The sequence below is a fragment of the Corvus brachyrhynchos genome, unplaced genomic scaffold, assembly GCF_000691975.1.
Source record: "Corvus brachyrhynchos isolate BGI_N302 unplaced genomic scaffold, ASM69197v1 scaffold5, whole genome shotgun sequence".
Classification (NCBI taxonomy): domain Eukaryota; kingdom Metazoa; phylum Chordata; class Aves; order Passeriformes; family Corvidae; genus Corvus; species Corvus brachyrhynchos.
The window spans coordinates 4,194,696-4,218,890 of NW_008238321.1; the positions used below are offsets into that span (position 1 = coordinate 4,194,696).

Genomic DNA, 24,195 nt, shown 5'->3' on the forward strand with positions numbered 1-24,195 from the left:
CATGGCAGATTTTTTCCAAAACATTCCTGCATCTTTGGCCATGAAGAAAGTAAATGATCATTTTTCTGCCCATTCCATAATACCCATATTACAGCTTAAGAGCTAACTGATATTAGCAAGAAACACTTCAGTAGGTCATTAGAGGGAGTTTGCCCTTCATTAATTCAACATAGAAAGAATAATTACTCTTCTACAGTAACTTGGCCTCTTTTATGGGTTCTCCATGTAACCCTTAAAAAAAAAGAAAAGGAAAAAAACCATAAAACAAATCCAAATCTTGTAGAAAAACTGAAATAGTGACATTTCTGAGTATTAAATCCTAGCACAAGGGACGATAATCCATCAGCCTATCTGTGAAATAAACAATTGCTCTATGGATGAGGAAAATAGAATAATCCAGTAAATGTTAGCGCATCATACAAATAAACAACACAAGCAAAAGGATCAACACTAAGCTTTACATAACAAAATAAAGATCTTGAACTATAATGTTGAATTCAGAATCCTCCTCAAGGACGCATCAAGCCAATGGCATTTGAAATATTTTAAGTGTGCCATTAAAATATGATAGTGCATGATCGACAAGTAGTTGCTATTATGTCTCTAACTCTGAATAAATTAAAGCTGTTGCTGCTCAGACACGTTACTGTAGCCCTGGCTCTGCACTTGCACTGGGGTGCCCACTCTGCAGTAATTGCCTGTGTGTGTACCCAGTGTCTTAATGTGTACTGATTTATTAACATTTATACAGCTAAGCTATTGTAAATTGTCTTCATTATTTCAATTTTACTAGCCTATTCAAATTGTAACCTTAACTTGCATAATAACTTAATCTCCTTTTCCTTATTCCATCCAGAATCTTCTGCATGAGTAGAGACCTGAAATCCCATCTTTTCTCACTCCCCTCTCCCACACACATACACAAGCAGAAGCACAAAAGCAAGATTCTGCTAAAGACCATGGTTAGCACAAAAGAAGAAGAAAAAAAGCCTCTTGAAATAGAAGACTTTAAATTGCTTATTTATTTCCATTTGCCTCATTTTTCTGAGAGCCATGGAAGTGACAATACTATAGACACACAACAAAGCAGAAACTCCAAATTTCATTATCACATATAGGTCAAAAATCAATGCTTAATTTAAGACCACAAATGCAAACACATTTCATACTCGATATTTCTTGCTAATTTAGCTCAATTACAGATACCACTGTGGGTGTGGATGAAAGCATCAACACAAACCACCAGTCTGGGCTAAGAGACCAGAATTCCAAGAAGGCTGGTCCAGGCCATGCCTACCTGAGCAGCAAGACTGCTCCATGGCTATAGCTATGCTGGCTCTTCTTGAAGTGATGAGTGTTAAGGAGTCATATTTTCTATAAATTACTCAAAACAAACACGAGAACTACACAGTTTATCAACAATGCTTCTTCAACCTCTCTATCCATAGTAAACACAAAGAGTAAAACAGTATTAGTATAATTAAGTGAGTAAAAATTTACCAAGAATAAAAACATCAGAAACCTTAATTTCACGATCTTTTGAAGCAAGGAACTGTGTAGAACCAAAAGGAAACCATCCTATTTAATTCAGGTATAATATTTAAAACTTTCAAAAATTGTTATTTCTTACTTTCACTTATGTTTCCTGAAAAATTTCAGCAGCATGTCAGAGCAGTCAGCTGAATGCAAAGGAAATCCAGTATCATACACTGCAGCAGGTTCCCTTCAAACCTGCCAGAATATCCCCAGTTCATGAGCTTTTGTCTGTCTGTTACACTTGCCTCCAAGATGAGTGTATGATCATAACCTAATTTTTCCAGCAGACTTATGTCTCATACATTGTGAGGGTTAGAAAAGGGAATAAATTAGAAAAAAAAAGTCAGGGTTGTAGCAGCAACCATAAATTTGGCATTTTCTGACTTCTGGACTATACAACCTCAATTTTTCTTCCTCCTTTCTATTTTTTTTTTTTTTTTTTAATAAAACAGTGGGAGGGTGGCCAAGTATTCCTACTTCAGAGAAGTGTTTGATGTTAGACTTTATGTCCTACTTCTGAGCTGTTTTGTGCTTGATGACATTTATGTTCTGTAAAGTATTATTAATGAAAGGCAGTAAACTACTGTTATTAAGGATCAGCATTCAACACCAACATATCTAAAAGTGAAGTGATAATCAGAGTTCCATAAAGACACAGATAAGATGATAACTTGTGAAGTTTTTCCTAATAGATAGTTTTGCAACAACTTCTTGAAAAAGGAATTCCCATGTACAAACCAATAATTCCAAACCCTTCTTCATCAGCAAAAAAAAAAAAAAAAAGATAACATGAAAATCAAGGAACGTACTAATTAACTTTTTCATATTAAGCCTCACTTTTTCAAACATTGAAAATCTTTTTTTACTGCTGAAAATAACCTGTGGTGCCTAATTAGTCATGAACTGAATATTTGCTCTGAAACATTTTTTAATTAAATTCCATACTTCATGCAAAATCTAGCTTCTAGAAAGCTTTCATAAGGTCAAACTCAGAGCATGAAATATATAATGCTTTAAGAAACACCTGCCAGTTTCCAGCAACCTCCAGAAAAGTCGTAAGTTTCACAACTCTTCTGCTGTTTAGCCAAAGATTGGAGAAGTATGATTTGCAATCACCTGTTGTGAAGAATGAGCTGTAAGTGAAATCATCCCTCAGAGTACACAAGGTCATGCAGCCTCCTCTGCAATCCTGCAGATAGAATATCAGGGTGGGCTGGGAGCAGTTTGCAGGAATCTTTTTTTTATTTTATTTTCATGAGTGAAAATTTACACAGATATTTTCAGAGACAAATAAAACTTCCACCAGACTAGTTACATCTTAAATCAGAAGTCTGACCTTTAAAGACATGAAGCGCTTGATGCTCCCTAAGCTACCTACATGAACACAGCCTTTTAAGGCTTAATTTAGTGCTCAAAAATCTTGTAAATATTATCCTGTCATGTCACTATTCGCAAGGCAAATTTTAGTAGGAAACAAATTGTGTTGGCCTTCTACTGTACGGAAGAGTCCCGGTGAAAACCAAGCTTGTAAAGTGAACTGCAGCTTTCCTCTCCCTGATGAAATACAAACACCCTCCCTCCACAGCAGTGCTTTCAAAGAAGACACAAGAATTTAGTATCTGCCAGTGACCTCTGGCAACTGGGTTACAGAACAGGCCAGAAGCTATTGAGAAAACACAAAGTACAAAAACATACACCTTATTCACTTACACAACCAGGATAAAAATATAACAGGGAGGTTTGATTATTCAGTAAAGTTCTTCAGTGATCGTGAAAAGCTTGGGGATTTCTCAAGAATATATGAAAAAATATGGAATTATGTACAATGTTCCAACCTTTCCTAACCTTTGTGGTTAAGCCCAATTTTAAAAACTGAAGAAAATGATAGTGAAAAAACTAAATTACCAATTATTTCCTAAAAATAGTACTATAATAAAAGAACCTTGTAAAGAAGAACACAAGTAGCGTCCTTTTAAAATGAAAGCTTTGGAACTTCTTTTTTTCCTACGGCAAAAACAAAATGGGGAGACTTGTGCTGGTGGGACAGCTTGTTCTGGTGAAAAATAATGCTGAAAATACAATCTTCCAATGGCAGCTCTTGACACAGTGTTGTTTGTGATTCAAGTTCAATAAGATAAATACAACTTTTTTAAAAACTGAAAATTACATAGTAGAGTAGATGCATAAATAGAAAACTTCTGACCAACCTAACTCTTTATAAACTTGGTTATGACAAAACAATCTGCAAAGCAGGGCAAGTTCTTAAATTATGCCTAACAGAAACAGCAAAGCTCTGTGGATTAGGATTTCTCTTGAGTGGTATTAGTATTTTTTGAGAGGTATCTGCTGCTAAGTTAACCTATACCTTACAAATGCACAGGACACAATTCAGGAAAATTATTTTAAATGGCAGAAATTTTAAATTACAGCTTCTCATAACATACCTTTCTAGCCTGCATATCAAAAGAAGTAATAAAAGTTTAGTACTATACTAATAGGTTGGCAAGAAAACAGGAAAAGAATATAATTTTAAAAAATTCATTTCAGGCTTTGTCTTCAGAAGTAGGAAAGACAAAAATCCAGTCACTGGAGACCTCCCAGCTTTTCTCACTGCACTACTGCATTCCATTCTTCCTGCCTGATGTGTTAGAATCAGTTGCTATGCAACCAAGCTATAAGCCTCAGCATTTAATAATTCTTCTGCTAATTGCAATAGAGAGACTTTGTCATAGCACTGAATTCCTCCTGTAGAGGATCTACAACCAATAATAACAAACTTGAAAAAAGCATTTTTATTCAACATACCCAGGATCAGCTATTACAAAGGTATTGACTAATTCTATAAATTTATAGTCAGCTGAATTTTAATTACAATTATGATTAGATTATTTACTAGGTGTTCTACTGGCTTTATAGATGGGTTTGACATGCTTCCCACCCTTCCTTTCACCAAAGCCTTCTCTGACCTGGGAAACTAATGATAGTGTGCATGCTTCTGTTGATGCTGTGTTTTCACTTCATTTACAAATTGCTAAGTATTGAGAATTTAAAATCTCCAGATTTTCTTTCTATTTTATAGCTTTCCTACCTATACTGGGAAATAACTGAGCAACGGAAGGAGACCAACTGCGGCCCCTGCTGGTACCTGACACCCCTACAAACAGCAGAATCAACAGAGTGCAGAGGCACCAGAAAATTGCCCTGTGCAATTCTCTGAGAAATAAATAAGAACAAAAGGATATTGTAGGAATAATATTAGCAGAGAATATCTAGTGACAAAAGTATCACTGTAGCTAATAACAGTAAGTCCATTCTACACTTCAATTATGGCACTTAGAAGTCTCAAACTAGTTTGCCACTTCATGAAATACTTTGCAAGAAACAATTTTTCAGCTTTGCAAAGCTCAGTCAGCAGACCAGTGCCAGACCCTGAAACACTGCCCAGTGAAAATGCTTGTTTTATCTCCTTTAACACAGGTTGACACAGCACTTGAATATGACTTTAGAAAATGAGATTAGAGTATCTTAAGATTTCATTCATTTTGATTATTCCATGAATCAATTGCAGAAAAGAATCTTGGCTGCATCACTTGTAACTTCCCAAATGTCATAATTTAAAACTTGTACATATTGAAATTTATAAGAAGAAACAAACACACACCCGAGAGCTTTAGGAACAAAGCCAGTTCAGTTACAGAACATTCTGTACAGTGAGGAATATAAACACATACTGGCTTACATGTTTAGACACAGTTTAAGAACTAAGTCTTTGTTCTACAAGTTTATGCAAAGAAAAAAGATAAATATGTGATAAACAAACTGCCTGTGCTTCTATTAATCTGTCTCTGCAGAAAATACTATTTTATCTTGTCTAGTTCTACTCTTAATACCACTGAAACATGACTGTCCTCCCCCTTAATATTAACTAAAGGTATTAAAGCCTGTGTTTATGTTTGGAGCAGATTTTCATATCAAAACCACAGAAAGAGGGGGGTTTGTTTGCTTGTTTCTGACTAGGCATTAATGAAAACAGGCAAAAGAAGTAAGACTACATCAGAACCAACCCTCAGTGCTTTCAGAGCTTGTAGAAATTTAAAGATGTTAATCAAATCATTATTTTTCGTTTAACTACTGAAGCCACATTTAATATAAGGATATCCAGCTGCAATGAAGCATAACCTGCCAATACAAACATCATTTTAGAGCAGTTATTACTAACATGACCAGCACATCAGAAATTAAGTGCTCTATGACTCTCTAAGCAGCTCTTATTGAAACAAAAATAGAAAGAGTTACAGGACCTTCAAAGTTCTTTCCATCAATCTAGATACATCAAGGAAGTACTTACTAATTGTCATGGATTCTGGCACAGTGGCTGAAGGCAACATACTGCTTAAAGTATTCACTTGAGCTGGAGGACTGACTTCCACTCTAGTCACAAAAGTACAGGATAATCAATGTAAGAAAACAAAATCCTGAATTCAAAACTTAAGAAAAAAGCATTCCAGAAACTACAATTGTTATCCTATTCACTCACATTTAATCAAAATATGTTGAACAATCCTTTAATGTATCTTCTGGGAGTCTGATTTAAGAAGACACACAAAAATTCCAAATTAAAAGGCCATGGAGAATATAGTAAAAAAATAACATAAAAACCAACTTAAAACCTATTTTCAAAACCAGGAGGCCAACTCCATCTCTTATTTGACATCTCTGTGTGACTTCTTCCACATAATTAGGAAAAGTTCAGTACTTGAAACTGCAAAAAAGGAATTGTAGGTTTTTTGCATTTGTCTTTCCAAACATATGCAGAAGTACCCTGATGAGTAGTTGGTTTTCCAGTACTAAGTGCATTAGGTAACAATAAGTTGGCAGCTATAGGGTGAAGCTTTTTTCTTTCAAGAAAAACATATTTGGCACATACCTGTAAGGAAGATCAGATCTTCTTGGAACCAGTTCTACCGGATGAACAGCATGTTCATGCCCCTCTCCATTCTCCAAGTTATCTAAAGCAGAATGCACAAGCATTAACTTTCTTTGGGTTACAGTCCTCAAAAAAATAAAATAAAAACATAAATCCAGAGGTAAGGTAGTTACATTTTTAAACAGAAACACTCAACTTGCTATAGCTTTTAAACACTTCTAATTGTCTCCAAAATAGGCTTCTGCAAATTCACCCTAAATGCCAGCAGGATTGTCAAGCCTCTTAGGAACATAGCCATCATAAAAAAAAAAAAAAAGAGTATTGCACAATTCCTAAATTATATTTTATATGTACAGAGTTGCAAAGCTATGAGGAGACTTCTTCCTGAAGTCACTTTCACAAGCCCCTGGAGCTGAAACAACACATGGCACCTGATGCTCACTACGAATCTGGTTGTGACTTGCAGGAGAAGAATTTGTGGTTAGTCCCCAGCACATGAAACCTTGCAAAAACACCAGTGCTTTCTGTATTCCTAAGAGAGCACCATGGCTTCTCCTTACATCCCTGTACCAACCATCAGGAATCAGACAGATGAGATATTGTTTAAAAAGCATGAATAATGCGCATCTGTCCACAGATCTACAACTGTCGGCAGCAAAACATCCACATCACTGAGCCTGTCATTAAGGAAGCTCAGGCAGAAACAAACAAAAATCATATTTTATTGATGTATTCTGCATCTCACTATAAGGGCTACAAAGTTACTATAAGACAATCCTAAATAACACAAATTTTAAAAGCAGAAATTCTAGAAAATAAGTTAATGGGGAATAGAGTTATGTCAGAAAGTCTATGGAGGAAAAAATTTATTTTTGAAGTTGTAGAGTTTACTGAAGCTCAGTTCCTAAAATACATACTCCATTTTTGTTCCAAGCAACTGCATTTTGATGGAGGCTTTCTCATTTCTAGTTACATGGAGATATGATATGCCCTGACACATCCCTGGAGCACTGCAACAGATTAATACTGAAAACACGTATTAACATACAACACTATAAATTATGCTATTTCAAAAAAAAAAAAAAAGTTATTTATCAGTATTAAGACCTATATACCAAAATATTGGGTTAAACTATGTATTTTAGAGGAACTTATTAAGCATGTTTGAACAAAAATATCATGATATTAATGAGCTTGCCAGTTACTGGGCTGGACTGCCCTCAGAATAAGCTAATGCACATTCCTTCCAACATCATTCATCCAGCACAAGTGCAACTTCCAAAGTCAAGCAAACAAGTGTCAAAGGCAGCTTTCCATCTCAGCAAATTGTCAGTGTGGCTGAGGAGAGGGTGCCTGGATCCATGTGTATCCCTCTCCCTGACTGCCTTGGGTTGAACAACGGGCACTTAGTGCAGGCCTCCCCTACACCCCATCAGCTCCTCCCTGTTCAGAGAGGTGAGAGCAGGAGAGCAGGCAGCAGGGTCTGTGGGGTTTTCTCCTAGCACTGATGGACTGACTCCTTTCACCAGCCCAACGTTGTATCACTCTGACTTGCATGACAGACCACAAAGAGGGACAGAAGGAGGACAGAAAATATCTGTCCTGTGCCCAGCAGGGATCTGACTGGGCCTGTTAACCATCTCCAGTAGGCTGAGCATTGCATTCAAAACAGTTCTGAGATGAAGCAACATGAAACAAGGGGCTTTGGTACCTTCTTAGTAAGAGTAAGTCCCTGTGACAGTTATGCATACAGATGTACACCGATATATACAGACGTCCTCTTTGGTCATCTGCCTCCTGAACCAAGCCTTGGCTTGCACTCTTGATTTTTGATTTCAGATAAAAACCCCCAGCTCATGTTCCTGATGCCTCATGACATCTACTGACAGCAACTGTGAGTTCCCATTCCACACACCACACCCCATAAACAGGAATATTTCCTTGTATTCCAGATTTCAACCTGTGGATGTTCCCCAACAGTTTCTGTATTACATTTAAGAGACCACAATTCCACAAACTACTCAATGTTTTCTAAATCCATTCCTTCGTAAACTGAAAAATGTGGCAGCACAAGAAAAAATTTAAAATGTACTTTTTTTTTTTTTTGAACCACTGGCATTTCTTATGAGGTACATATTTTAAAATACAGCAGAGGGCAGTGCAGCATTATTTTATGATTCACATTTTTATCACTGAACTTACAGAACTGAATTACAGTTTTTCACAGGCCTTCAATCAACAACCCATTTAAACTCTTGGACATATAATGAGTATGAAAAAAGTATTAAATATTCTACAATGAAAATATTATTTGAATACCACTGAGAAGTTTTTAAATGGTCACTGAAATGAGTATACACAAAGTTCTGTAGAAGCAATGTTTTATGAACAGCTAGAAAAATATCAACAGGGTGAAGGGGAGGGCTGGTGGAATTTTTTTGTTTGTTTTTGGTACTAATACAGATACTGTAAAAGCACCAGGTCTTCTTTTCCATTCCCTTGACCACTTTTATTGCTTGCTTCAAATGGTTCACATCATCCTTGAAGCGCAGTACCCCTCACTGCATATAATACTGCAGCTGAGGCCACAACAGAGCCAATGGAGCCTGCATTTACAAATGACACTTTCATTTATGTACGGCTCTGTTAATTCGCTATCAGCTTGTAACCTGCAGAAAACTGAGTATACTAGCACATGAAAAATTAGATGTGAGCTGGCAACAGGTGCTCAGAGCTCAGAAAGCCAGTCTTAGAATAAATGATGTCTGAAGATCCCTTCCAACCCAAACCATTCTATGATTCCCATATCCTTTTCTGAGCAAGTATTTCCTAGTCAATCATTCCTTATCCTGTATTTCAAGTTAACAGCTTCTATTGAACTGCTTCCAGCTGCTCTCCAATCCGTCAAGATTAATTTGAATTCAAGTTCTCAAACATACTTGGAGCTTCTTGCAGCTTAGTGGAATCTACAAAACAGACATGGATACTTTCTATACAATTTTCCTAAACTTTAATAAAATACAAGACCACAGCTTAATCCCAGTGAAACTCTGTTTTATTTTGACAGTGATAAATCCTCCTTAACTAAATGACTACTCAGATGGAGAACTCTGACTCAGAACTAGAATAAATTTTAATTGAACTTTTTATCCCAGTTGTGCAGTATCTCCTATGTCTTTACAATCCCGTTATTTCTTACCATTGGCCTGAGTTAGAATAAAGGTTGCAGGAATTCTGTGAATTCAAATGCCCACCTGTCTGGGAGTAAGAGCCAACAGCACTGACAGGAAATAGAACATCTGAGTCATCATTCAGGACCTGCAGAGGAGTCCAACTGCATATCTGAGAATTGCATGTGACTATTTCATGAGGTCTATTTAGAACAAACAAACAAACAAAACAATCTATTTATACAGTCAGTATTAACGTTCATAATGCTTATATTTCTTTCAGAGACACCACTGCAAGAAAAATCTTTATTTCAATCTGCCTGCCAATTTCTTGGTCAGCCATACATTAATTCATTAAAGATCAGACATTCCAAAGTAGATGAGACAAGCAGTGCTTGCCTTGTTCTCTAAACAAATTTCTGTGTCAGAAAGAAAGATGGCATATTAGTATCTAAAATTATTCTTTCTCTCTCAGTTTTGTCCTGCCTTGTTTAACTATCTACTCTGATGTCACAAGCTTACTCTGTTTAAAATACACATTTTTACTGTGAAGCCAAAATAGAATTGTTATCATACTAAGAACAAAGAAATACCAAGCTGGCCAGAATTATAGCCTGGCTGTATCATGCAACAATTTTAACAACTGAGAACTTCAAGGAGAACAACAAGTCTGAAACCTCAAAATTTGGGATTTCAGTGAAACTTAGAAGAAAAATACCACCACTGCAGTGGCCCATATTGTTTAAGCAGGAAAAAGGGGGAAAAAAAGGGATTAAAAAAAAAAGGGGGGGAAAAAAGGTGAGGGAGGCGGGATAGGAACAAAAAGAGAAGATCTATAGTTCAGTTCAACACATCAATTTGCCAGTAGCCATGAAGGAAAGGGAGAGGTGGAGAGGAAGCACGGAAAGTTTACACCACTATCTCCTGCACTAATACTTACTTTCCAGAAGCTTCAGTTTCACCTTCTGTGCCTTTATTTCCTAATGTTTTTCCATACAGCTCATCCTCATCTGCATCTTCATCATCAATGCTCTTCACATCCAGTTTCTGGTATTCATACTCTCCATTCATGAATACTGAATTGCTCTTCCACGAATGGTTACTTTCACTCCCATTCAGATTTTTACCAAGAGTGCTCTCAGAAGAGGATAATGCAAGAACTGAAGATTTGTCTACACTCTCTTCTGAACTTTCTCCTGTAATCAGAGTCTTTGTGCCATCTCCCAAGTTTTGCTCATCTTCCTCTTCATCAAATGAGATAATATTAGTCACTCTCTTCTTCTTTTTTCGATCTTTTTTGCATTTCACATCTAGTAGGAATACAAAGTTTTACACAGTTTATAAAAGAGAAATAATATAAGAAACTTGTTTTTTCCTTAAAAGAGCTCATGTACTAAATTACTCTAGTTAAAAAAACACTTAGATCTACATGGCATTCATTATCTTTCCATACACATGAGCTTTTAAATCTCTAATTACCAGCTTTCTTTTATATGCCTTACATAATTCAGTTTTTAGAAGATATTTTGGAGATGCATTCATAACATGATTCAATTGAAACTGGAAAAAAAGTTCTATAAACTCATGAAATTAAATTTAAAATAATAAGTTAGCCTTCCCGTCACTTTCTCCCATGGACTACACCTAGTGTATAATGCAGAGCAGGTCTGCACAACAGAGAAAACACGAAGCACTTTAAGAGGAAAAACTAGAAAGACAAACTCACAACACGAACAAAATCCACAACCCAATCAAATAGTTTTGCCTGTACTCTAAAAATTGAACAGTCAGTTTTCAGCTAATTAGCTCTTGGTCTAGAAATACAATGAAATCTCTCTGATTGCACCAGATGTATTCAGTGACAGCACTTATTTTTAAACTATTACCTATTCTCACTGAATCTGATGTGCACATGAAGCTAAATGCAAAGTTGAAGCACTCTAAGAAACATCAGAAATTTACTCACCGAGACACCTCACACTGGGACTAAATTGCTTTGTTTAATTCAAGTCCAGCTGTTATATATCCACAAAACACACTAACATACTTTAAAGAAGCTGTTAAAACCCATTCTGGTTGCAAATAGAATTCCAACAAAGAACACAGACTTTAATGAAAACATCTGACTTGCTCTAACATTCCACATACAATTGCATTTGAACAAACTCAATTTTTTTTAAAGTGACATTTTATTGGAAGTTGTACCATTCATGTTGGGTATACACATGTACTGTACACATCAGTACACCACGCTGTGGAGTCATATGCACCATATGGTCAATTACTATCTTATTTCATCTTGCAAGCCTATTCTATACTAACAAAGTTATCCCAAGTCAAGTATCACCTACGATTTTAATCTCATTTAAGTGCTATACAACAAAAGCTTTACTATGAGTTTGTTTTAAAAACTGTCTTTTAAGACAAAGTCTGTTTTAAATGCCAATAAAAAACAGATTTATCTCAACTTCTATTCCAACCAGATTCACATGTGGAGTTTGTGCCTTTTTCTCAAAACCAAAACAATTTAATGCCTAAACTCAAAGCTTGTTTCTTAATTAAAAAGCACATAAATCTTCCTGCAGTTTTGTACTTTTACAAAGCAAAACAAACTTCTAACTCAACTTCCAGAAACAAAGATAATAAAATATTCCTTTGTTATTTTTGGAACAGAAACATATAATGAAAATCACATTTTGATGGACTGATTTCAAATTATAAGAGAGTAAGATTTTGGGTCTTTGTTAGTAACTAACATCATACAAGCTGGTTGTAACACTAAGACCTCTAAAGGTAAAGAGTGTATGAGTAAATTTTCATTTTAGCAATTATCTGCTTTGCAGAGGAATTCAGACTGTAAACACAGTCACTATTTGAAGATTACAAGCTAAGATTTGTATCTGATATATAACAACAGAGGTACATCAGTGTACGTGTGACTGGCAAGATGCCAAAAGAAAACATTAAAATGAAAAATCATTACATCACAAACTCCCAAGCATAATTTTATGAATAAGAAATTGAAATTCAGGTCACAAGCAAAGTACTACCAATAAAACAGTTTAGCCTCCCTCTCACAGTGATACAAGAATGCTGAAATACACAGTTACCATCCAGCATTCACACCCAGTATTTCCAATTTCATGCTTTTTACTTACACACTCAACTGCTTTGTATGTGTAGTGCATTTATTTTTAAGACTTCTGTTCTATAATAGTGCATTAAAAGTAAACTAAAAAGTTATTTAAACACACTTGAATATTTTCTAAGTTTCTGAACAGCACTAACATTGCATAAAAGCTTACCAGCATTTACATTCCTTGACAGAACAGGCAGCGGGTCAGAGTCCTGGTCGGGTTTTATGAGAATCGAGACCGCAGATGAGGCAGTGATCTCCCGGAGGAGGCTGCTGACACCCTGAGTGGACTCTTTCAATAAGGATGTTACATTTTGTGTGGATTCCTTTAACAAATCTGACACAGTGGGTGTGCATTTGCTCTGTCCATTTAAATCCTTATTATCAATGTTGATAGCAAAAAGAATGGAGTTCAGACCTTCAGATAAAAAAAGAGGGAAAAAGAGACCAAAAATGCACCATATACTTCACACAGAAGTTATGAACATAGAACCTAAGGATTAACGAAGCTATGACATGTAAAATATTTTTCCCAAAAATTTCCCACAGTTCCCAAGTCATGAAGTCTTATTCTCTCATGTGCCATTCATTCCTTTCTAGATTATGTTCAAGCTGATGCAATCAGTTCTGAATTCATCTTGATGGCTCTTCAGCTGCACATTAAATAATCAAAAAGTACTGTGAACTCATTTATTTATAATCTTTTATTTAAACCCATTTACTGCAACTTTAGTATTTGTTGGTTCCTATATTCTATTAGCAAAAATGCCCATGAACCTTGTCTTGCAGAATGAAGCATGTGACCATGTATCTGAGAAAAGGGGTATAAAATAATACATCACTTCTGTGGCTGAACTCTAGGAAAGTAAATTATTTGTTACCATTCCTTATTCTTACTCTCCTTACCTGTATTTACCTGTAATTTGGATCTTACTATAAAATTCCATCATTACTCTTTTCTAGTCAGGAATAACCCACTTTGTTTTCTCTAAATTGCACTGGTTTTAAGTTAGCCTTGACTGCTGAAGAGTTAAAATATTTATGTGAAAGATTTTTTAATTGTAGGAAGGCCAGATCCAGGATTTTAACAATCCATCAATTCATAGCAATAAATTGGCATAATACCTTGACTATTCACCCTGGCTGTGCCTCTGACACACATGGTCCACATAAACAGTGTATTAGAGAAGTTCCTCACAACCAGAAACAGATGTAACATCCCAAAATGCAGTAGTTTTCCAAGAGCAGTAATGCTGAAGAAAAAGTCTTACCAGCTGCCATTGTAGGGATCATACTAGAACGTTCTTCATCCATCATAAAAGACCAGTCTTCATAGAAGACACTGTAATTTAAGGGAAAAAAAAAAAACATGCAGTCCTATACTAACATATATTTCACTTCTGAAAGACAAGAAAACTCTGAAGAATAAGTAGTAGTATCACAAAGGATTAAATCTTATGTCACAGTAACTCCCTGCAGTTCTGAAATTGATAACTGTTCAGCCAGTTCTATAGAAGACATGCTAAAGAGTATTTTTTTCTTTAGTTTTAGCTCTGCACTTTTTTAGGGGGAAAAAAACCCACTCAGATCCTGGAGGTTCACACTGCATTAGCAGTCACAGCATCTCTCTGTATCTACTGGTATAGATGTTTTATATAAGCTTAGAACACATGAACACAAACAAAAAGGTTCCCTTTATCTTGAGCAACCTGCTCTGGTGAAAGGGGTCCCTGCCCATGGCAGGAGGGTTGGACTACACAATCTTTAAGGGTCCCTTCTAACCCAAATTCTAATATTCTATTATTCTGTGACCTGTTTCAATACCCAAACCCACACCAATTACCCTAAATAGTTAGGGTATAGTAAACTGTGAATACAGATGTAAAAAAAACCCCACTTTTATCACTGTCAACACATAAATTTAGTTGTTCTAAGGTTGGTTCTTTCTAGTAGCAGAATGCTGTATTTTTACTATCAGCATTCAGGTAATTAAACAACAAAATATATAGCAAGAAAACCCTCAATCTATATATTAAATAATTTTGACAGATTCATTTACGAGTTTCCAAAACATATAATTGGGGATGTAAACTGATTCTGTAAATCCCATTTGAATTTGGGTAACATTTAAATCTCCAATATTCTGGAATAAAGCTTTTTAGAAATAGCATTACAATACAGTGTGCTGATAATCCTGATACTGTGCGAAGATTGCTACAAGCATGAGAGTAACTAGCGACATAACAATCCAAGCCACTAATTCCCTCACAATGGTTTTCAGACCTTCTTCTTTATTGTTCCATTTGTCTTTATTTGACTTCATCAAAATCTGTTTTGCAAGAAAGCTACAGATGACTGGAACAAACTAGAAATGAAAAGGAGGTACTAATGAACTCATTTCTGGCAATAATCTTATCCAGTAGATCCATTAATCAATGCAAATGGAAAAAATGCCTTTCTGCTGCATCCACTGGACTTGATCAAGTGGTTTGAGCAAGCTCAAGAGTTACTGATAAAAAAAAGGAAAACACCTCAAATTTTCATAAAGAAAAGGAGTTGAAGACGTATGAGAAAAAGGCAGGACTCAGTTTATGAACTTAAGTGCATTTTGCACTTCCAAAGTACATTAGGATTTCACAATGCCTAGTAAGTTATTCTCAGTAACTGTAACAAAAGGTTCACAAACCGCTGCCAAACCACTTCCCAGGGATCTGCAGCAGCAGCTCCCCGCTGCTGCACTGCTGGAGCTTTGCAATTGCAGGATGAGCATCTCCAAAAGGCAACAGGCAATTACCAGTGATGGATTGATCAGACAAGGCTACAATTGTGTACTATTTTAGTGGAATGAGAGAGGCACCTTAAAGCACGGTGTCGAGGCTGCAGTGAGCAAAACTGTTGAAAGAATAGGTAAGGGATTTAGGGAAGAGGTCACATGTTGATATAGGCACAAGCCACAATCTTAATGGCCCACAAAAATTTAAAAAAATGATGTTAAGTGACTTGACGAGCATAGCAATTAATACGGGGGACTACTACAGCTGTGGCTTTTGGTTGACTGCCTGGGGTTTCAGACAGTGCTTCATTTGTCAATACATTTCCTGCATTACAAAGGTATCAGACACAGTACCTGAGGCGATTCTTATCTGCAAGCAGCATATGAACATATCTTTCCAGGGAATGTTCATTCAATGCACAGCGCAGCCAAGCCCGGCCTCTGCCAATGTCTGTAGTGATGGCCCTCAGAGAGTAGAAGCGCTGCAGCTCGTGTTTGTTCAGGACTTCTTTCACATAATACCAGAACACTGGCTCTGAAATATAATAACAATAACAACAACAATAATTATAATAATAATTATGACAACTACCCCACTAAGAAAACCACTAAGTTCCTACCTGAATGCATTTACATGCAAACTTATAAAACAAACAGGTAACAATATAACTTTGAACAAAGGTGAATCATTTACCCTCTTCGTGCAACCCACCAGTTAAATAGGTTATTTATTCCTACAGAACTCGGGCTATTTAAGCACTTAGAATTTTTCACCTCATTGAAACAGCCACACAAATTAAAGGATTCAATCTGACACTTTTACATAGAATTCACATTTAAAAGCACATTTAAGCTAGTATTTTATCCACAGGTTCGTATGTTCAACTGGAAACATATTATGGAAAGGAAAAGATTTCTTTAGGACTCCATGTTACTGCAGATGTGAAATGTTAGAAGGTAGGTCCAAAGGAACAGGTAGCTCCATAATTTGGAGACATGCAAATGACAAATTCATGTTACTTTAGAAAACAGAAGTGTTGCATTTAAAAGGCAACAATATCTCTTTCCAGTGAAACACTTTCCTTGTGGTGTTCCCAAATACTGATAAAAACTGATCAGTGTCTTCATATAGTTCTGATTTAAAAAAAGAGAAATATGGTGAAGAGAAAAATAAAGGAATCTTCTTTAAATGTGGAGAAAGTAATAAAAACCAACCCAACCAATAAAAGCAATATAACTTTCTAAAATTACATCAATAATTAGAAGTTATGTCTGACCTATATAAAATATGGCATTTAAAGAACTGAGTAAGACAAGGTCAAGAATGAAAACACTGTTCTAAAAACTTAACAGCAGAGTTACACAACATTTATCCCTGCCAGAATTCAAAATAAATTTGCCACTATACATGATGCAACAGCAGGAAGTGCAGATTTCCTAACAGCAGCATTTCCAGAGAAACTTGGAATGCAAGTTAAACTAGACTAAGAGGCAACAGTCATTTTCACTGCTACTTCTACAACACACCAAGTGTAAAGTATCCTACCAACATCTGCAGTTTGGTGCAATGCTTAAAACTTCTACTAGAAATTATATCACTTGACTGAACATATGAACTACTTAAAATAGGATAGTTACAATTAGCAACTTACCTGTTTCAGTTTTGCTGGAGAAACCTGCTGCCTGTTTGATTGCTGCTGCTGTCAGTGCTAATCCCCGGCTCCTCCTCAGGCCATGCTGGAACACAGCTTCAAACTGAGCACACAGACAGGTCACCCTGCAAGAGAATTTTTAATGAACACATGTGAAAAGAACAGTCAACTATGTTTCTATAGAGCAACTTTATTCCAGATCTCTGAATAGGGAATGGAAAGTGAACCATTATCTTATAAGCAGCGAAAGATCCCTTCTATGCAGTAATTTCATTATTTGCAAGCAGTATAATCTGATTATACCCACAGTCTCATCATGACTGAAAGTTGAGGCACAGATTACATTCAGAAGAATTGGCAATCAATTTGAAAAATCACCCTCACCTGCTAGAGGGGCTGTTAGTCAAGTTATTTCAGTTTCAGATCACCTAGCTTTTGTGCAATGGAATTTTTTGAGCTTGTCAAATATTTTGTGCCATATATTTTATGTCGTTAAGATACAAATTCTAAGCATGTTAATCCTAGACTATTTTACCTGCTGTCAGAGTCTGAAGCAATTTCTTTTCTTCCTCCAAACCGTATTTGACACTGCAATAAACAGATTTTAGGAAATTTTAAGAACTTTTTGTTAGACTAAATAAATTCAGTTTTCTGAGGTATTTCTATATAAGAAACAAAGTCATATCAAAAAAGGAAGCAGCACAAAATAAAGCATTGGCAAATACAACCTGCAACCAAAAAGTGCTCCAGAGCATTATGTTACACTAATGGGCTACTCTTGCAGTTCAAATATATCCTTGCTAGCCAGAGCAACACACCTGCAGGTCCTTCAATAAATTGAAAACTGAGTGGAAATTACCACTTTTGAGTTTTAAATGTGCACCCACAAAACCAAACACTGCTCCTACCCAGCTCAGCGCTACAATAAAAAAAGAGCCGCTCTGTATAAAACATTTCACTGGCTTACTTCTGAGGCGTTCTTTTGCCTCCCAAGCTCTCCCCAATTGAATCCAGTCTATGAAATTCTACTTGCTGAACTTCCCGTTGACACAAATACAGACATACATATATACATCACATCTTTACATGTATTTTAACTATTCACTAAAAATCTCGTGCAAAGAAAAGAACCTGCTACTCTAAAACATAAACTAAATTGCACTTTGCAGTACACTGCAATTTAGTTCAGTCATATCAGGATTACAAGAACATATATTCCTAATATATACTCTACAGTATTATGTATATTTAAAATAGATCTATTACAAATATCACCTGTCCAGAACAAGAATTTTAAATAAATACTGTATAGTAGTTGTTTGCTAGCAGAAAAATGCTCAGTATTACTATGTGAAAGCCACAGTTTCTTCTTTGTTTCCTTTTCTTCTTTTTCCTTCTTTGTTAAAGAAAAGGAAAAAGACCAAAGACAGTCCCTTCTAGTAGTGACAACTCTGAGCAAGCCACTGCAGAAATGTGTGTTGGATTTCTCACCTGTTTAACTGCATCCAGTAGCCGTTCTAGAAGAAATTGTCTTTTGGTGTCATTGGTCTGTGAACCTGAAATCCAACAAAATCATATCATTTTAAAATAAATTGGTTTATAAATACACTTGGGCCAACACAAACTTCTTTCTTTTGGGCCCTGAAAACATTCTTCCCGTGCCAATTATTCCACTAAATTAACTAATGTATTTTCTCTAAGTAAAATGACACAGTGTAAACTATGCTTTGAGGTTTCAAGCAGCCTTTTCCTAACAGGCAGCAATACTGTTTCAAATATCATCTAAATTCTTATTTTAGTAATATTTTGAATATATATTTCAGCAGTATCAAATACAGCATAATTATTCAAGCTGATGCACAGCTGATGCCCTGAGCTTCTTTGCACAACTACCAGTGTCACAGTACTAGAAAAGAATGGAAAACAAGGAAGAGACAGCAGGAGTATCTTCTTACTGTCAAACAACCTCACTGCAGAAAGTTTTAAGTCAGGTGAACAGAGAGCAACTGTTAACAATAAATCCCTTAAAATTTAACTACCAGCATAGTTCTTCTGATTAACACCTATAAAATCTATTTTGTTACTATATAAGGAACTATGCAAGACAACCTCTAACTTCTCAAGCTATTTCAACAACAGCATAATACTCTGCTTGTTGCAATATCCTTTATAAACTCCCATGAATATGGTAAAATTTATCTTTTAGATAACCGGCATTTCCTCTGTAATTTCTTTATTCTGAGCTTAAGTTCAACACATCCATCAGAAACCTCAGTGACATCTCTGGAGTTAAGGTCATTCTATTCTCCTTTCTCTCTCAAAGAACATACAACCAATGTACATATGGACTGAAAGCCAATTATCCAAACTCTGCACAAGCAAATTCCTCCTGACACTGAAAATCAAACATCACACACTAAGCCCTGTAGTAAAGACAGATGACATCAAAGATATGTGCTTCCTCTTGCTATCTGGCAGTATGAGGTCCAAATCCCAGAATTTCCTATCTTCATAATCCCATTCAAAACAGTTTGCTCTTAAACCAGCAGGACCAGACAGAATTTGTCTGGTTGAAATGATTCTGCCTTTGTTTAAGTATATATACTCATATAATCTACAAATACACATTATACCGATACAGTGTTTTATATACATTCATCTCTAAATATATTAATATAATTCACATTCCATATAGTTTCATGTAGTCATTTAATAGAAGAAAACCCCCACAGTATGCCAGAATAATGAAAACAAGAGGAAAAACATGCATAGTTGCTAACTAAGCTTCACAATGCTGATTTTGCTGATTACAGTGCGTTTTCAAGAAGTTGTGCTTCCCATTTTGAACTCTGACTCAAACTGTGCAGACATGTGATGTGTGAGGTCTGGGACTGTTAGTCAAGCACTCCAGTGCACACAAACAATGTTCAGTGCCAGTCCAGGACTCTAGGAACAAACCCCACACCAAATGAGTTTTAACTTCCTAACAACTATGCCAGTTATGCCAGTGTGAAGATAAGGCTAAATTCATATAATCCCTACCATTCCACTTTGTGCTGCTTCAGAGATTGCAATTTATTAAAGTATTTTCAATGTTCTTACTACACATACATTGCCAAAATGGAGATGTATACATGACTATGTATCCATATGCTTTATAATAAATCACATAACTGTAAAATAAGGAAAACAATCCCAACTTTTAGTGCAAGCCCTCGGATGTTCAGTGACACTGAATATACACAACTCTGCAGATTTTCTCTGTTGTTTCAAAACTCATTACCCTTACAGTCTTATACTACCCACATACCTACAAGAAGAGGTATAACACAGTATTGCTCTTCATATTGATAGCTTGAGATAACATCAGAACAAATGCATGCAATTAATAATTTCATGACCAGACAAACATCTATCAAATGAAAAGATTAGTAGGTGGGAAGGCCAAGTTTGTCTTCCAAATGCAATACATGTTAAGTTTTTAAATTCACATCTCTTTTTATCTGTTTGGTAACAGAAATGGTTTGCAACTAGATTCCAAACTGTGATCAATACTAGAAAATGCTTAAATACAGAATACCTACAGATGTTCACTATACCAACTGATGTTCTAAGCCACTAAAGCACATGATACCAAACAACCTTAACTGTACCCAGACTGAGTGCAATGTGTATTTTCTCTTCATTTTACTTGTAAATTAGCACTACTAACAATCACAACTGCAGGAGATTACAACCAATAATTTCTGAAGCAGTTCAGATCACCCTCACCATTAACAGGGCTATAAGGCCATCTCTAATGAGGGCTGGGCTGAGGTTTCTTTTCAATGAACATCTAAAATTGCTCGACTGCTGTTGCTTAACACAAATTTTACAGGAGAAGAAAAAGAACATTCACAAAGTCTAACTTTTTTTTTTAACTGAAAGATTAAGTTGTGTCTCTTTTCATGCTGAGGGTGTATTTTTCTTTGTAACAAGCCTAGAAAATATGGTATATTTAGTGATGGTTTTGTTTCAAGGAGGTGGAAGGTAAAAATAAATCTCTACTAACTCCAAATTTAACTAACTACTAAATTTAGTTCTTTCACATCTTCATTTTCTAAACTAAGTCTTTATGGAAAAAAAAGCGCATTTTTTCAGATAAGAGCACAAATTAAGGGTGATCTACTCCAGCTGATGTAAAGACTAACAGTGTATTACAAACTGACTAAAATAACCTTTTTGTTATTCAGAACAGCAGTAAAAACTGCAGCAACACACATACAAATACAAAACATAGAATGCATAAAAACAGCGTTACTCAGAAAAAGGCTGTATTTAGACTATTGCAATAAAAAAGGAAGTTCATACATGACTCTAAAAATAATTGTGAAAACATAAGTATAAGGTTGCAAAAACTAAGAAACTTAAAGGGACTCCTCCCACCATCTACTCAGCCAAAAAGGGTTTAAAATAGGCTCAGGTACTGCACCTGCCTCTGTGACCCTCCTCATTTTCTGTTGCTCAAGGTCATGCTTTCCTATTTTTAAAACAAACTTCTCTCCATACCCTGACACAAACATCCACACCTCCAGCAGCAGCAAACTGACGTGTAAGTAAAGGAAAGCAGGATTTTCATCCAGTTATTCCTAGGTAAAGCTCTCTTCAGCACTACACGCAGCATATAAGTAAAATAAATAAATCTCATATTGCTCTTATATAACTTGCGTTTATGTCCTGAATGCAAAATTTCAGACTGCAATCCCTTTTGCTTGCTCTAGTACACATTCTGAGGGTGCAAGTTTAAGATAAAACAAACACAGACCTAATTTAAATGCTACCTTATACTACTTTATTATGATTCTATGCCTCAGCCCCACCATGAGTTGCATTTTTTAGTTTTTGAAACTGTCATTAAACAAATGGCAACACCCCCAATTACTGACAAGCACATAAATCTTGTTTCCTTGTATTACTTGCCTTTAAAATTAGCCTATTCAGCACTGTACAATAAAATATGAGCATGTAATTAGTAAGTAGCATTAGTAATATTAAGGTAATGCTTACATCAACAGGAAATTACCTGCACATCCACTAGAAATACACGGTAGCTAAAGAAAATAAACATTAAACATACTAATAGCCATTAAGAAAATAAGTTCTTCCATCTGTATTTTAAGAACAGCTCTGTACTTAAAAGGGCTAAAACTGGGCATAGAAATAAGTGCAGACAGTGCTGTTACAGGCACTTAAAGAAGGATATGGTTAAAACTGATGAGATGTTAACATGAGCCATCTCCCTTATCTGAAACAAGCATGATAATGACAGATATTTCTCTGTTCTGATCAGTTTGACTTATATTATTCTAGAAAAATACTGTACAGCATTGTATAACAGTCATGTTTGGCAAAGTACAACATTAGTGGGGTTTTTTGTTATCTTGCAAAATTGTTGGAAAAACCTTGTAATTCTTGGTAGGGGCTATACATGAGTGGTTACCATGCAATTGAACACTACTGTTAATGTCACCCTAGGTATTACCCTGTTTTAACTAATTAAATGTTTCTCTTCTCATAAACATGTATCTCTTCATCGTCTTAAAAAAAAAAAAAAGACTAAAGGTAATAAAAATAAGTACACAAGGAAGCTTTAGGCCACATGCAGTGTTACCTTGCATTTTGAGTGACAGAATCCAAATAGAGCTCTCAAAGATTAGTCTCCTAGGAAGATTTAGGCTCTAATTTGCATTAATTTGCACACGGCTAGTCCCAGTCTGAATTCATCATTGAAGGGCTGAGGTTTTCCATATGAAAATGATGACTCTTACAAATTTTGTAATTAGGATTTAGTTTATATTGTGTCAAGATCTGAAACACATGAGGAACTTTCTTTTCCCATGCTTTGAAAGATTTCACTGTTACTTGCATTTTTCACAATAGGTTTCCCCACAATAATCTTCTTTTTTGCCTCATCTCTTCCAAAAAAATCTTCTATTTTCTTCCCTCCATAAAGGTGAGAACAAAACAAAGAAAAATACAAGTGAAGTGGTTTTATTTTTCAATTCACTTTCAGAAATGACTGCTCTCCATAAACATGTAGCATTTAGTTACTCCAGTTAAGTCCTCAGTTTTTTTTTCTTACTCCCTTTGGCAACAAAGATCAACATGTATTAAATCAGGGTGGGAGATCAATGCGTGATCCAATTCTCAGGTGCAGAGCGTTGTCTGCAACTTCCACTGCTGAAGCTGTACAGAAAGACCCATCAAAGTTTTTACTAAAGCACCCCCATTCTCAAAAAGCCCCAAACAAACCCTTGCCAATGTGTTTTAATCCATATTAAGTATGACTTATCCTTTACCTCTACAAGAAAAGTCTAAAGATTTTCTTTCTCTATCCTAACAAATAACTCTCCATGCCAGCCCGTTCAAGTGGATCTGCTTCCTCCAGTCCTGTAGTTTATAGGTCACAATTCTCATGCAAAGCTTTAAGTATTTCCTTGACAAACACTTCAGAAAGCTCAGGATTAAACACACATTTACCCTCAGGATTTAGCACATCCCCGCACCACTTCCCTCTAACACAGAAATTACCGCATCCAAACAGACACATCCTCACCGGGACTCAGTTAGGGACACAGCAACAGGGACCCTTTTTCCTCAAGTCGTGGTTCTCACCTCTCCCACCGACTGCATGCTCCTGAGTTCATGTTTTTAAATTTTTTCAATTCTTATTTTCTCCTGGTCATTTATTTCCTCCGGACTATTTCCTATGATTTTGCACAGCTGAGACAACACAGATGCCCGAGCCCAGCATCACTTGTGCTGTGAGCCAGTGCCACGCTCAAGGGTAGAATAGAGGATTTAAAACGGGGTAAAACACCACTTCGGGGGGACTTGGGGAGCCGGAATAAGGAACGGGGTGTGGTTGTAAGAGACCCAAATGTTCCGTGCCTCAGCGAGAAGCGGGGGGGGCGGGGGGACAAGGGCAGGGCCACTCCCGCTCGGGCCCCCGGGCACGCCCT

At 36.1% G+C, this 24,195-nt stretch overlaps 1 protein-coding gene across 1 annotated transcript in view; it reads right to left on the reverse strand.

Annotated features, from left to right (window-relative positions):
- Positions 1 to 18,754, reverse strand: part of SNX29 (sorting nexin 29) — a gene marked incomplete at its 5' end in the record, with an annotated part of 93,382 nt that extends 74,628 nt beyond the window's left edge. Inside the window, 10 exons of the mRNA XM_008633556.2 lie at positions 5,885 to 5,967; positions 6,464 to 6,545; positions 9,718 to 9,836; positions 10,574 to 10,943; positions 12,939 to 13,187; positions 14,041 to 14,111; positions 15,897 to 16,077; positions 17,195 to 17,319; positions 17,730 to 17,782; positions 18,686 to 18,754. Of these exons, the coding sequence (XP_008631778.1) occupies positions 5,885 to 5,967; positions 6,464 to 6,545; positions 9,718 to 9,836; positions 10,574 to 10,943; positions 12,939 to 13,187; positions 14,041 to 14,111; positions 15,897 to 16,077; positions 17,195 to 17,319; positions 17,730 to 17,782; positions 18,686 to 18,754 (1,402 nt within the window). The remainder of the gene's footprint in view (positions 1 to 5,884; positions 5,968 to 6,463; positions 6,546 to 9,717; positions 9,837 to 10,573; positions 10,944 to 12,938; positions 13,188 to 14,040; positions 14,112 to 15,896; positions 16,078 to 17,194; positions 17,320 to 17,729; positions 17,783 to 18,685) is intronic.
- Between the last annotated feature and the right edge of the window lie 5,441 nt (positions 18,755 to 24,195).